General features: G+C 18.3%; 2 protein-coding genes and 2 pseudogenes across 2 annotated transcripts in view, besides 2 other annotated features; 1 reads left to right on the forward strand and 3 right to left on the reverse strand.

The window, feature by feature from the left end:
* Positions 1-145: 145 nt before the first annotated feature.
* On the reverse strand, positions 146-1,071 carry PF3D7_1400900 (annotated as a pseudogene).
* Positions 146-1,071: a sequence feature (Plasmodium exported protein (PHISTa), unknown function, pseudogene).
* Positions 1,072-4,755: 3,684 nt separating this feature from the next.
* Positions 4,756-5,836, reverse strand: PF3D7_1401000 (GBPH protein; the record flags this gene model as incomplete). Its single annotated transcript, XM_001348149.1, has 2 exons — positions 4,756-5,490; positions 5,648-5,836. The coding sequence occupies 2 exons, from the start codon at positions 5,834-5,836 to the stop codon at positions 4,756-4,758; spliced, it is 924 nt and encodes a 307-aa protein (XP_001348185.1).
* A 3,307-nt stretch (positions 5,837-9,143) lies between these two features.
* Positions 9,144-10,503, forward strand: PF3D7_1401050 (annotated as a pseudogene).
* Positions 9,144-10,503: a sequence feature (erythrocyte membrane protein 1 (PfEMP1), exon 2, pseudogene).
* An 848-nt stretch (positions 10,504-11,351) lies between these two features.
* PF3D7_1401100 (DnaJ protein, putative) overlaps positions 11,352-12,563 on the reverse strand; it is a gene marked incomplete at both ends in the record, with an annotated part of 1,805 nt that continues 593 nt past the window's right edge. Inside the window, one exon of the mRNA XM_001348150.3 lies at positions 11,352-12,563. This exon is cut by the window's right edge and continues 129 nt beyond it. Coding sequence (XP_001348186.2) covers positions 11,352-12,563 — 1,212 coding nt within the window.

Genomic DNA, 12,563 nt, shown 5'->3' on the forward strand with positions numbered 1-12,563 from the left:
ATATATTATATTTCTTTTATTGTATAAGATATATAAAGAATTTAATAAATATATGTTACATTAAGATTTCATCTAATATAGTAAAATTATACACACATGAATTTTCCCATAAAACAACATAATTTACATTCATGTAAATTCGGTTTCAAATTTCTAATCTTTTGGTATTTTTCATCCTTTCTGTAAATCTTGCCCTTTGTTCATTATATAATTCATTTTTTAATATATCATAATATTTTATAGATGAATAGATATAATTTTTTATTTCATCAATGGATGCTCCATCTTTAACTAAATTATAAAAATTAAGAGTATCTTCCCTATCTGTAGATGATAGTGCAACACCAATATCATGCATTGAATTATAGCATGTACGGTATTTAGTATTTACACATATAGTATTAACGGTATCTCAAACATGATAACATTGATATTCATATTTTTTTAAATAATCTTCTATATAAAGCCACAAATATTTTACCTTATCTTCAAATCCTTCTTTAGTTATACCCAAAACAAGATTCCATATACCATAAAAATCTTCATTAGATGGACGTTCTTCTAAATTATCTAATACAGTATGTAATTCTTCTAGCGTAAATTGTTTTGATAAATCATTATAATTTATATTATTACATTTTTTCTTAGTTCCAACACCATTATATTTTAAATGATCTTTACTATTATAACCTTCTGAACTGAAAGCTATATTATTTTTTAATTCAACCTTTCCATTGTTACCCCTTAATCCTGAATGTTCTACGCATTTTACTTCAGATAAATTTCTCCTATATATATCATAAATTTCTACATTCTCTGTTTCACTTTTGTCACATATTATTATACACTAAACAAAAAATAAATAATACCAAAAGATCAATAAAAATTATATATATATATAAATTGATATTATAAAAATATTCACATTTATTATCTTACGTTTAGTACTAAGACTAAAAATATTCCAGAAATTGTTAACAAATTTGAAAATATTCTCTTATCAGAACAAATTTTCGTTGTATTTTTAATGTGGTTTTGCCCAGAATAATATTCTACACAATGGCATTTCATGTTATACTTATTATTATTATTTTATATTTTAAAAAATAATATTATGTATTTTTAAAATATATTAAAAAAGTAAATGGTTTTATACTTATATTTCTTACATTATTCTTTTAATGTATTAATTATGTTTCAAAAGAATATATAAATATATAAATAATGAATTTTAAATATATATATATATTTATTATTTCAATATTTTATCTTGATGTAAATATATTATTATGAATATATTTATATATTTATATATTTATATAATTAATAAAATTAAAAATATAATATTAAATATATTGGTTTTGTAAATATTATAATACTCTTCATAATATTAACATAAAAAATAACACTTATTTTGAAATTCATGACATTTTTATATAATAATTTAATTAAATTAAAAAAAATAATAATAATCTGAATTATAATACATATACATATATATGTGTATCATAATTAAAATGAAACAAATTATATTAATTATAAAAATATATATTAATTATCTAATTTTACAACATTCTGCATAATATATTAAATCAAAATAAAAAAATACACAATTTTTATATTTCTATTATATATAAATAGATCATTTCAACCCAACACCATAAAATATATAATCTATATAAATTAAATTAAATGTATTAAAAAAAAAATAAAAATTTTCAAATTATCTCTTACATAATATATACAAATATATATTATAAAAATTATTTAGATATTTAATAATTATACAACATAATTAAATAATAACTCAAGAACTACTTTTTAGTATTTATAACTATATTATATTCCCTTTTAGTTTCCATTTTTTTTTTTTTAATACTCTATTTTATAGTACATATATTATTAATCACTTAAATATAATATATATATATATATATCTGTAAAATGTGAAATAATTATATGAAAAGAAATTTTTATTTTTTTTAAATAAAATTATATAAAAGTATTAATTATTTATTTCTATATTGTATTTTAATTATAATACATTAAATTTAAAATTATAGGTATTTTATTCAAAAACATATATATCAAAATTCAGTAATATACATAATTATATAAATATATATATATATTACACATATTATATATTACAATAACATCCATATTAATAAAGTTTTAATAAAATTTTAAACAAATTATTTTACAATCATATATAATTCAAAATAAAAATATAAAATTATATTAATCATTGATATAACAAAAAGAAAAAAAAAATCATAATAAATCTTAGAGAAAATTAATTACTAATAAATATATTTATATATATAAAAAATCAGTTTTAAAAAAACTGAATGCTGTAATAATATGTGTCAATTTTAAAAACATATATTCTCTTTATAGTTTACATATATATATACTATAACATCTATCAATATAATATAATATATATTACAAATCCTATCTTATAAATTTAAATTAATTATATTTTTAATCATATTAGGAACATTCAACTTAACTCATAATATAACAAATAATGTAAACAAAAATGATATTTATGTCTATCAAATAAAAATAACATTTATTAATATACATTTTAATATTTGCATTCTTCGTTTCAATTTTTATTTATAATACAAAATACATAATTTAAAATATTTTATTTTTTATATTTTTTTTTTCTTACAAATAATAATTATTTTAATATATCATTCATTTTATTACTTCTTGTACTGTTTTTATATTAAATATTATACACCTAACATACAAAAATTTATGTTTTAATTAAATATTTATTCATCACCATTTATGTAGATATAATTGAAAAATAGTAAATATATTTCTATTATACATAGACTATATCCCCATAGTTCTTTAACGTATAGAATTATTCTATTTATTTAAGATATTAAATATTATAATATTGTGCTTATATTCTGTTCCTTTTATCTTTTATTAAAGAGAAAAATACAAATACATTTCATTATACGCAAAACTAATAATTGAATATTGTAAATAAAAATATATTTAGTATCAAAAAATATGGTGACATATTTGGAAAAAAAATTAAAACAATATGTTAAAACATTTTTATATTTCTGAAAATGATTTCTAATAAATATATGCGTAATATTAATGTATTTAATAATTTAAACATCTAAAATTTATATTTCTTGTTTTATTTATATAGTTATTTTTTTTTATATTATAAAATATATTTTTTATATTACATAAATATATATTTGAAGCCTCATTTTATGAGACATAAAATAATATAAATCTACCAAAAATTTTATAATTTATAAACATATATATATATATATATATAATAACCTTTTGCTTATATAAAAAAAACTAAAACATTTAATATACAACAAAGAAATAGTAAAAATGTTGAATAAATAAATTTTAAAAAATTAATATAATTTTTTCAAAAATATGAAACCAAAAAAAAAATATATATGTGAACAAAAAAAAAAAAAAAAATTTTAGTTAAAATAAATATTTATTAGGTACAATAAATAAAATCTTAATTAAATTTCAACTATAAATATATATACATTTTTTTTTTTATAATATTTATAATATAATTTTTCATAAATATGATATATATAATATAATTATTTTTATTATTATATGCATATTTTATACAAAACCATATTTTAAAAATATTTTTTACTTTTTTCATTTATTTAAAATCGAATTGTATAACGTTTCTATATAATAATTGTTATCCTTCTTATTTGGCAATTATTATGAAAACAATTATTTTAATGATTTCTATTTTTATAATTATGTATAATATTTTTGAATATAATATTTAGCAAATGAATGATACATAATAAAAAAAACGTACAAATAGGTTTTTCATATTCCATATAATAAGCTCAATAACTCACTAATTATTTAAAAGAATTCTTTTAGAATAATTAAAGAATATAAAATTAATTATATTTATTTGTATCTTATACTTAAATAAAAGTCTAAAATATTATATGCATTTAAAATTATATATATTACGTACATAGAACTTTACAGAATCCATACTAACAATATGAAAAACACAAAATAAAAAAATATTCCTTAAAAACATATAAACACAACACTTATATATTCTATGTAAAAAAAAAAAGGGAAAAACAGATAATGTTTTCTCACTTTAAATAAATGTAATATATTAGGTTGCATATATATATAATTTCATACATTATAAATTTTTAGTTTATTTTAATCATATTATTATTATTTTTTATTCTTCATGTAAAATGTCGTCAAACTCTTCAATGTCTTCTTAAAATATTTTCCCTAATTCTTCTAATATATTTTCCAAAAGATAGATTAAATCAACATAATAATAATTATCTCGTTCATAAGCACCTTTCTACTCTTTGATATCTGCCCATTTTATCATAATTTGTTCCAATGATTTCATATCTTATGCTATTTTAAAGAACTTCTTCAAAATGCCTAATAGTCATATATGTTTAAGTGATTTGTTCTTCTCTTCAAAACATAGCATTTTATAATCTGCATAAACAAAGTTAAAATTCCTTTTTTCTTCCTCATCTAAATAATATCAAATACCATAAATAGTATTATATATTTCATTTTTGATAATTAATTATTAAAATATTGTAACCTATTATAAAAAATGTCATTTTTACATTCAAATCCATACATCTCTTAATTATCATAATCGTACTTTCTAATTCATTTGTAAATTTTGTTTTCTCTTATTTTTCGAAAGGAGATACATTCTTAGGAACTTTCATCATTTGGATCTGTGTTAGTTAATATTTGGTAAAGAACATTTACGTGTTTACGATATTCTGGATCAGCTGCGTAGGCTTTCATTATTTGTCCTTCTGGGTCTGCGCTAGTTTCTAATTCATCATTTGGATCAGTGTTATTTAATATTTGATAAAGGACATTTACGTGTTTACGATATTCTGGATCAGCTGCATAAGCTTTCATTATTTGTCCTTCTGGGTCTGCGCTAGTTTCTACTTCATTTGAGTCGGTGTGATTTAATATTTGATAAAGGACATTTACGTGTTTACGATATTCTGGATCAGCAGCATAAGCTTTCATTATTTGTCCTTCTGGGTCTGCGCTAGTTTTTACTTCACTTGAGTCGGTGTGATTTAATATTTGGTAAAGGACATTTACGTGTTTACGATATTCTGGATCAGCAGCATAAGCTTTCATTATTTGTCCTTCTGGGTCAGCGCTAGTTTCTAATTCATCATTTGGATCAGTGTTATTTAATATTTGGTAAAGAACATTTAGGTGTTTACGATATTCTGGATCAGCTGCATAAGCTTTCATTATTTGTCCTTCTGGATCTGCGCTAGTTAAGGTTGTTTGCTTAGTTTTTCTTAATGCGGTTTTTGCGTTTTTTTTACTGGTACTTTTACCTTCAGCTAAAACTCTGCTTTCTCTAAAACTATAATCTGCAGCTTGTTTGTATTGGCTTGCACATATATAAACACCCTAAAAATAAATGATACAAACAGAAAAAAATATATATATATAAATATATATTTATGTATGTATCTATGTATCTATATATTTCTAATAAGGATATTTAAATTCATTAATTAAAAAAGAAAAAAATTCAATTATATATTTTATATTTATATTATCATACCAATAAGGCTACGTATATTATTCCAAAAATCAATGTGATGTTTTTGGCATGGAAGGAAGTTAAGGAACGTTTCTTTTCATTTTTATTTTGTACTTCCATCAAAGAATATTTAGAGCAATTTTTCGAATTGAAATTTTTACAATTCGAAACTCCTGTAGATTCAATATTACTTGCTTTTGAAATACGCATTTTTACTTAGAAGAAAATAAGAGTATATATGTTTTTTCTAATTTGTGTGTTTCTAAAATAATTATAAATATAAATATTATATATATATTTTTTTTTTTTTTTTAAATATATATTTTAAAATAATAAAATAAAAATAAAAAAAAAAAAACAATACATAAATATTTTTTTATTATTTTATTTTAATTTTTTTTTTTTTTACATAAATTACATTTCAATGTTTTTTTTCATAAAAGATAAATACTATATATATATTTTTTCAATGATATAAATTATCATATCCTTGAAAGAATATATGATATATTTATAATTATGTAAGTTACAAGAAGCTAGAAATAATATATGTATTACACTTACGACTATTGATTATAAAATAATTAATTATTTCATTGATATATTATTTTTATTGAATCTTAAAATTAATAAAAGAATTTAGAATATATTTTATAATATATATTTTTTCCACATGTTCTTTTGTATCTATCTTTTTCTATTATAAAATATAAAAAAATATGAAATAAAAAATATTTTCTTTTTAAATATACAATGTTAAAAATTACTAAATATAAGTAAATATATTTATATATATATATATATATATATATATATATATATATATATATATATATATTTATTTATTTATTTATTCATATGTGTAATATTTATATAATGATTAAATTTAAATCAAACCTACATAATATATTTCATGAAATACTACATTAAATTATATTATATTAATTATATATTATATAAATGTATATTTTTTAACACATCTTTTCCTTGTATATTTTTTTTAATATAGATCAATTAATACTTTTTTTATAAATATATATTATAATTTTTACATTGAAAAAAAAAAATTATCAAAAATATTAAAGAAATTAAGAACTTATATTTTACAATTTGTATTTCTATAAAATTATAATACACGTTTTTCTTTATACTATGTTTTATAATTAACAAAAATTCCTATTATATATATTTTATAGTATTTTATAAAAATATATTAAAATTTTTGAAATACAGTTATAATACATTAAAGTCCATATGTTTTTAACAAAACCACATATTATATATATATATATATATATGATTATCAAATAATTAATAATAATAATTTTATATTTTACTATTATGTATTCAAAATTAATTATATATAAATATATTATACTAAAAAAGAATTTTCTTGTATTTATTTCAATGAAATTATTAAAGATACTATTCCATTTCTTGTTATATTTTATTACATATTATAATATTTCACATATTTTACATTGGTATCATATTTTTTTATTTCTCATCAAAATACTTTCGTATTTTAAATATTTTAATTAACCACATTGTTTTTTTTTTTTTATTTTTTTTTATTATATTTATCCTAACTTAAAATATAAACAAATAGAAAACAATATATGAAATAAATACGCAAGGAATCAAAAAAAAAAAAAAATAAAATAAAATAATAATAATTTTATATTTTATTATTATGTTTACAAAATTAATTATACATCAATGAAATTATATTAAATAATATTTTTCCTTACACTTATTTCAATGAAATCATATTAAATAATATATTCCTTGTACTTATTTCAATGAATTCATTTAAGATACTGTTTCATTTCTTGTTATATTTTATTACATAGTATAATAGTTCATATATTTTACGTTGGTATCATTTTTTTCTTTTCATTTTCATTGAAATATTTTCATATATTAAACATTTTAATTAACAATAATATTTTTTAATTTTTTATATTTATCCTAACTTAATATGTAAACAAATAAAAAAATATATATGAAAAAAGTACTCAAGGAATAAAAAAAATAAAATAAAATAATAAAAATAATAACAATAATAATAATAATAAACAAATAAATAAATAGGAAAATAAAAAAAATAAGAAATACAAAAGAGTTATTTTATAATATAAAACAAATATATATAATATGATATTTATAATATAAATTTTTATTGTTAAAACATATTACGAGAAAAAAAAAATACTACATATATATTATTACATAAATATTTGTTAGTACAATTTATTATACTTTTTTTTTGAATATCTTATTTCTTTCAAACTTTTTATAAATAAAATATTAATCCTAATAATGATTTTTTTTTTTTTTTTTTTTTTATTAATTACCTTAATATAATATTTCTTTCAGTTCTATAACATTTTTAATAACAAAAAAAAAAAAAAAAAAAAATTGATATTGGTTCCATATGTTTTTAACATTTGTTTATAAGATTTAAAAATTCGTTAGTTTACTTCAATATAAATATATTCTACAGATTTGCGATTTTCTATAAAAATATAATTGTACAAATTTTTATATCTTACATTTTTCGAATTCTGTTAATTAATTCTAAATATAAATGATATATGTGTATATAAATATATATATATGAACTATTATTTTAAAATGGTGAAATAGAATATATGTAATGAATATATTTAAAACAGGAAATATTTTTAATTTATTTTTTTTTTTTTTTATGTATAATAAAACGTAATATTATATTTCTAAAACTATCTCCTTAAATGTTTTTCATTATAACTATTTATTTTAAAGAATAATATAATAAAAAAATAAAATAAAACAAAATGAAAAAAAGAAAAATATATAGAATATAATTATAATAAGAAAAATTATGTTAAATTAAATATTTGTCATACTTTAGAGTTATTCGTCATGTAACATTATGGGAAATAAATATCGATCAATCCGTGTTAAAAACTAATAGCCGCATAGATATTATTAAATTTATATTTTCATATTATATATATGGGTTTTATATTTAATAATAATTTTTTATTATGTATAATAAGAAAAATGTGTTTTTGTATTTAAATATATAATACAAATATGTCTATATATATATATATATATATATATATATATATATATATATATGAAAGAACAATAAGTGTAATTTAATTTTTCATTGAATTTCAAATGTTTCATTTGTTCATTTTAAGGATATAGCAACAAAAATATATATATTAATGAAAATATAAATGAAAATATAACTTCTGTATAATTAAAATAAAAACCATATAAAGAGAAAAAAATATACTAAGAAAGAATATATAAAGAGAAATATTTTTATTAACAAATAACTTTACGAAAAAATTTTATATGTAATTTTCTAAGAATTAAAAAACAAATATTAAAAAAAATAAACCAAACCAAATAAAATCAAACAATCAAAAAAAAAAAAAAAAAAATTAAAAAAAAATTTGTATCCATATATAGGCATACATAGCTATATATATATATATATATATATTCATTTTTCTAGAAAAAAACCAAATCTACGCCTATTGACCTTTTGCGTGTCATTGATATACCCAAAGGAAATTATGATATACCTACATTGAAATCATCAAACATATACATTCCTTATGCCAGTTATCCATATAAAGGAAAAACATATATAAATATGTTCAAGGGAATAATGCTAGTGATAGTGCTTGAAACTACAAAGATACCACTGATATCACTTTATCCAAAAGGAAGTATTAAGAGATAAATATAAATCATATATATGTTCCTCGTAATCCTAAATACAAAATATTTATCGACGTTGTTCTGAAAACAAATGAAAGATATACGCTTAGTACGCCAAGTGCTAACGCACAATATACATTTATGTATCAAAAGGATGAAGATAATAAACTTACAGTTGATGAATGGAGTAAACTAAAATAGGATTTTATATCATCATATTTACAAAACATACAAATCGATTTGCCTAAAAATAATTTAACTACGGACATACGAATAAATATCCAACCTGATGATCATATTCTACAGGATAAGATGGAAGAAAAAGCGTTTATTACATAAATCAAAGATAGAGATTTTTACATAATGACGAAGAGCTTATTTATAATATTAATTTTGATGAGCACAAAAATATGAATTTTTCATCTAAAAAGAAAGATATGCTAATTATAACACAAAATGATTTATATGCTTGCATAAATTTAATCAATGATTCGTTAAACTATGATGAACATATTAATATAAATGATCAAGTACTAAAACGATATTAAAAGGAATTATTTATAACAAATCATACAAAACATACAATTACATATAATGTTGCAAAAGAAATAAGTGGTCATCCCATAAATAACCAACTATATCTGTTCCATAAATGGTTATATTTACATAGAAATATGTGCGAAAATTGGGAAAAAAATAAATAACAGGAATTGTTATATAAATTGAATCAAGAATGGCACAAAGAAAATAATACTGGTGACTTTCACACTAGTGATATCACACACAATAGTGGTATTACATACAGTAGTGGTAACATACCTAGTGAAAGTAATAGTAGTTATATCCAAACTTTGAACATTAAGATCTCAATCCAAATAAATGTGGAAAAAAAAACATGACTACAATCGTACCCGCGACAGAGACAATATGATACATACGACGATCAACATGACATGTATGATGATACGTTTTTTGATGTGCTTCAGAACCAAGTTGATAACAACAACCATGTGGATAATATTCACCTTTTGGGTGGTAATCACCATACGGATAACCACCACCCAGTGCATTCAACTGATGAAGTACGAATTCAAATGAATATCATTAATAAGGAGTTATTCCAAGAGGAATATCCTATATCGGATATGTGAGATATAGGAAAATAATATATATATATTTTTTTTTTTTTTTTATTTGTGCATTTTATTTGTGGTTTATGTAAATTTTTAATTTGTATATAATTTTATTTTTCATAAATTGTTTTTTTGTTTTGTTTAGTATAATACGTAAATATTATTTGTTTATATATATATGTATATATTTGATAATATATAGATATTCTTTTCGAATATAATTTCATATATATTTCATAATATATATTGTTTTTTTTTCATATTATTTTTTTCAAATGTTATTTGTATCATATATTATGTACATATTTATTTATTATCATTATATTTGAATATATATTTAGTGGGCAAAAAAAAAAAAATAATAATAATAAATTTTTGTTTATTAAATGTTTTTTCTTCTGTAAAATTTTTTCCTTTTTTATTATATTTATATCCTTTTTTTTTTGTTCACATATATATATATATATATATATATAATAAAATAAATATATTTTTATTACCATATATTTATAATTAAATCCTTCACAATTCTTACTACCTATTTCTTATTCATACATTTATATACTTTAAAATTAAAATTATTTTTAAAAATAGATATTAATCATATAACACAATTATTAAGTTTGACATAGGAAAAGTAATATATTACTTTTTATCATTTATTATTTAGTTTTTTTCTTTTTTTTCTTTCACAATCAAAATTAATATAGCAATATATAAATATGTATTTTTTCATGCATACATAAAACAAAAGAATAAGTAACACAAGTCTTTTCATTTTATATTACACAAACATAAAACACATTATATAATACGCACATAATATATATATATATATATATATATATATATATATATATTTTATTTTATTCATTAGAACTTTCTAACATTAAGCTTCCTAATATATTCATTCTGTGAGCTCTTTTTGAATGAACACTTGCATCTACTGTTTTATCCTTTAGTACATTATATGCACATTCTCTTATAGTTTCCTCAATATCGCACAAATTGATGTTTAATATAATTTTTAATAATTCTTGTAATAAATGGTAGTGTTCGTTAGAAGATATATTAATATTTTCATTAAATAAATTATCATATACTACATTAACACTACTGTATAAGTTATTGATTCCACCTTGTAAATTATTTAAGTTATGTTTTGCTCTTCTTAAATATGGATTAACAGTTTCGGTAAAAGGATAAAATTTTTTTAATAATGAAACAAAATCATTTACATTTTCATCCAAAATAGCATAATTTCTATTAATTCTTTCATCAGCTAAATTTACATATATACCATGATATACGTTATCAAAATTATCTGTTTGTTCCATATATATATTTCCTACATTTTCATAAGTCCAACCCACAGCTTCTAAAATGAATTTGGAGAATGGTGATTTTGTTAAAACATTTATTTCACTTTTAATTATATTTTGCCATTTTTCATCATCATTGATATATAAATCTAATTTTTGTTTTAACAATTCAGTTAATTGTAATTCTCTATAATCTTGCCCTTTCATCATATCACTAACAGATTCTTCAAGGAAAGATACTATATTTTCAGGTGCAATGTTTCTTTCTAAAAATAATTGAACAAATTGGGCTACCTCGGTAGTTCCGATATATTCATGCATTAATTGAGTTGTAAATATTCCATTAAAATATATAAGTGGATTTACTATAGCCATTTTTTTTGTTCCATATACTCCTTCATTATCATAAATATTTTTTCTTATTTGATAACTTAATACTTGATATGCTTCACTTAATTGATTAAATTCATCATTTAACTCAAAGCTGTTATCACTAGTTATCTTTGGATAATGTTGTAAAGATAAGTTGTGAAAATTTCTTTTAAGTTCATTTAGATCAGAGTGCTCATTTACATTTAATACATCATAATAATTTTGTACATCACCCTCATTTAACAACGTATGTGAAATATCATCATGAATATTATCTTCATGAATTTTGGTATTTTGATGTTCTAAATAACTAATAATATCTTGTCCATTCAAAACAGTCTCTGCAAATGACTCATCTCTATGAACACCGAAAATATCATCCTC

This window comes from Plasmodium falciparum (genome assembly GCF_000002765.6).
Source record: "Plasmodium falciparum 3D7 genome assembly, chromosome: 14".
In the NCBI taxonomy this organism is placed as follows: domain Eukaryota; phylum Apicomplexa; class Aconoidasida; order Haemosporida; family Plasmodiidae; genus Plasmodium; species Plasmodium falciparum.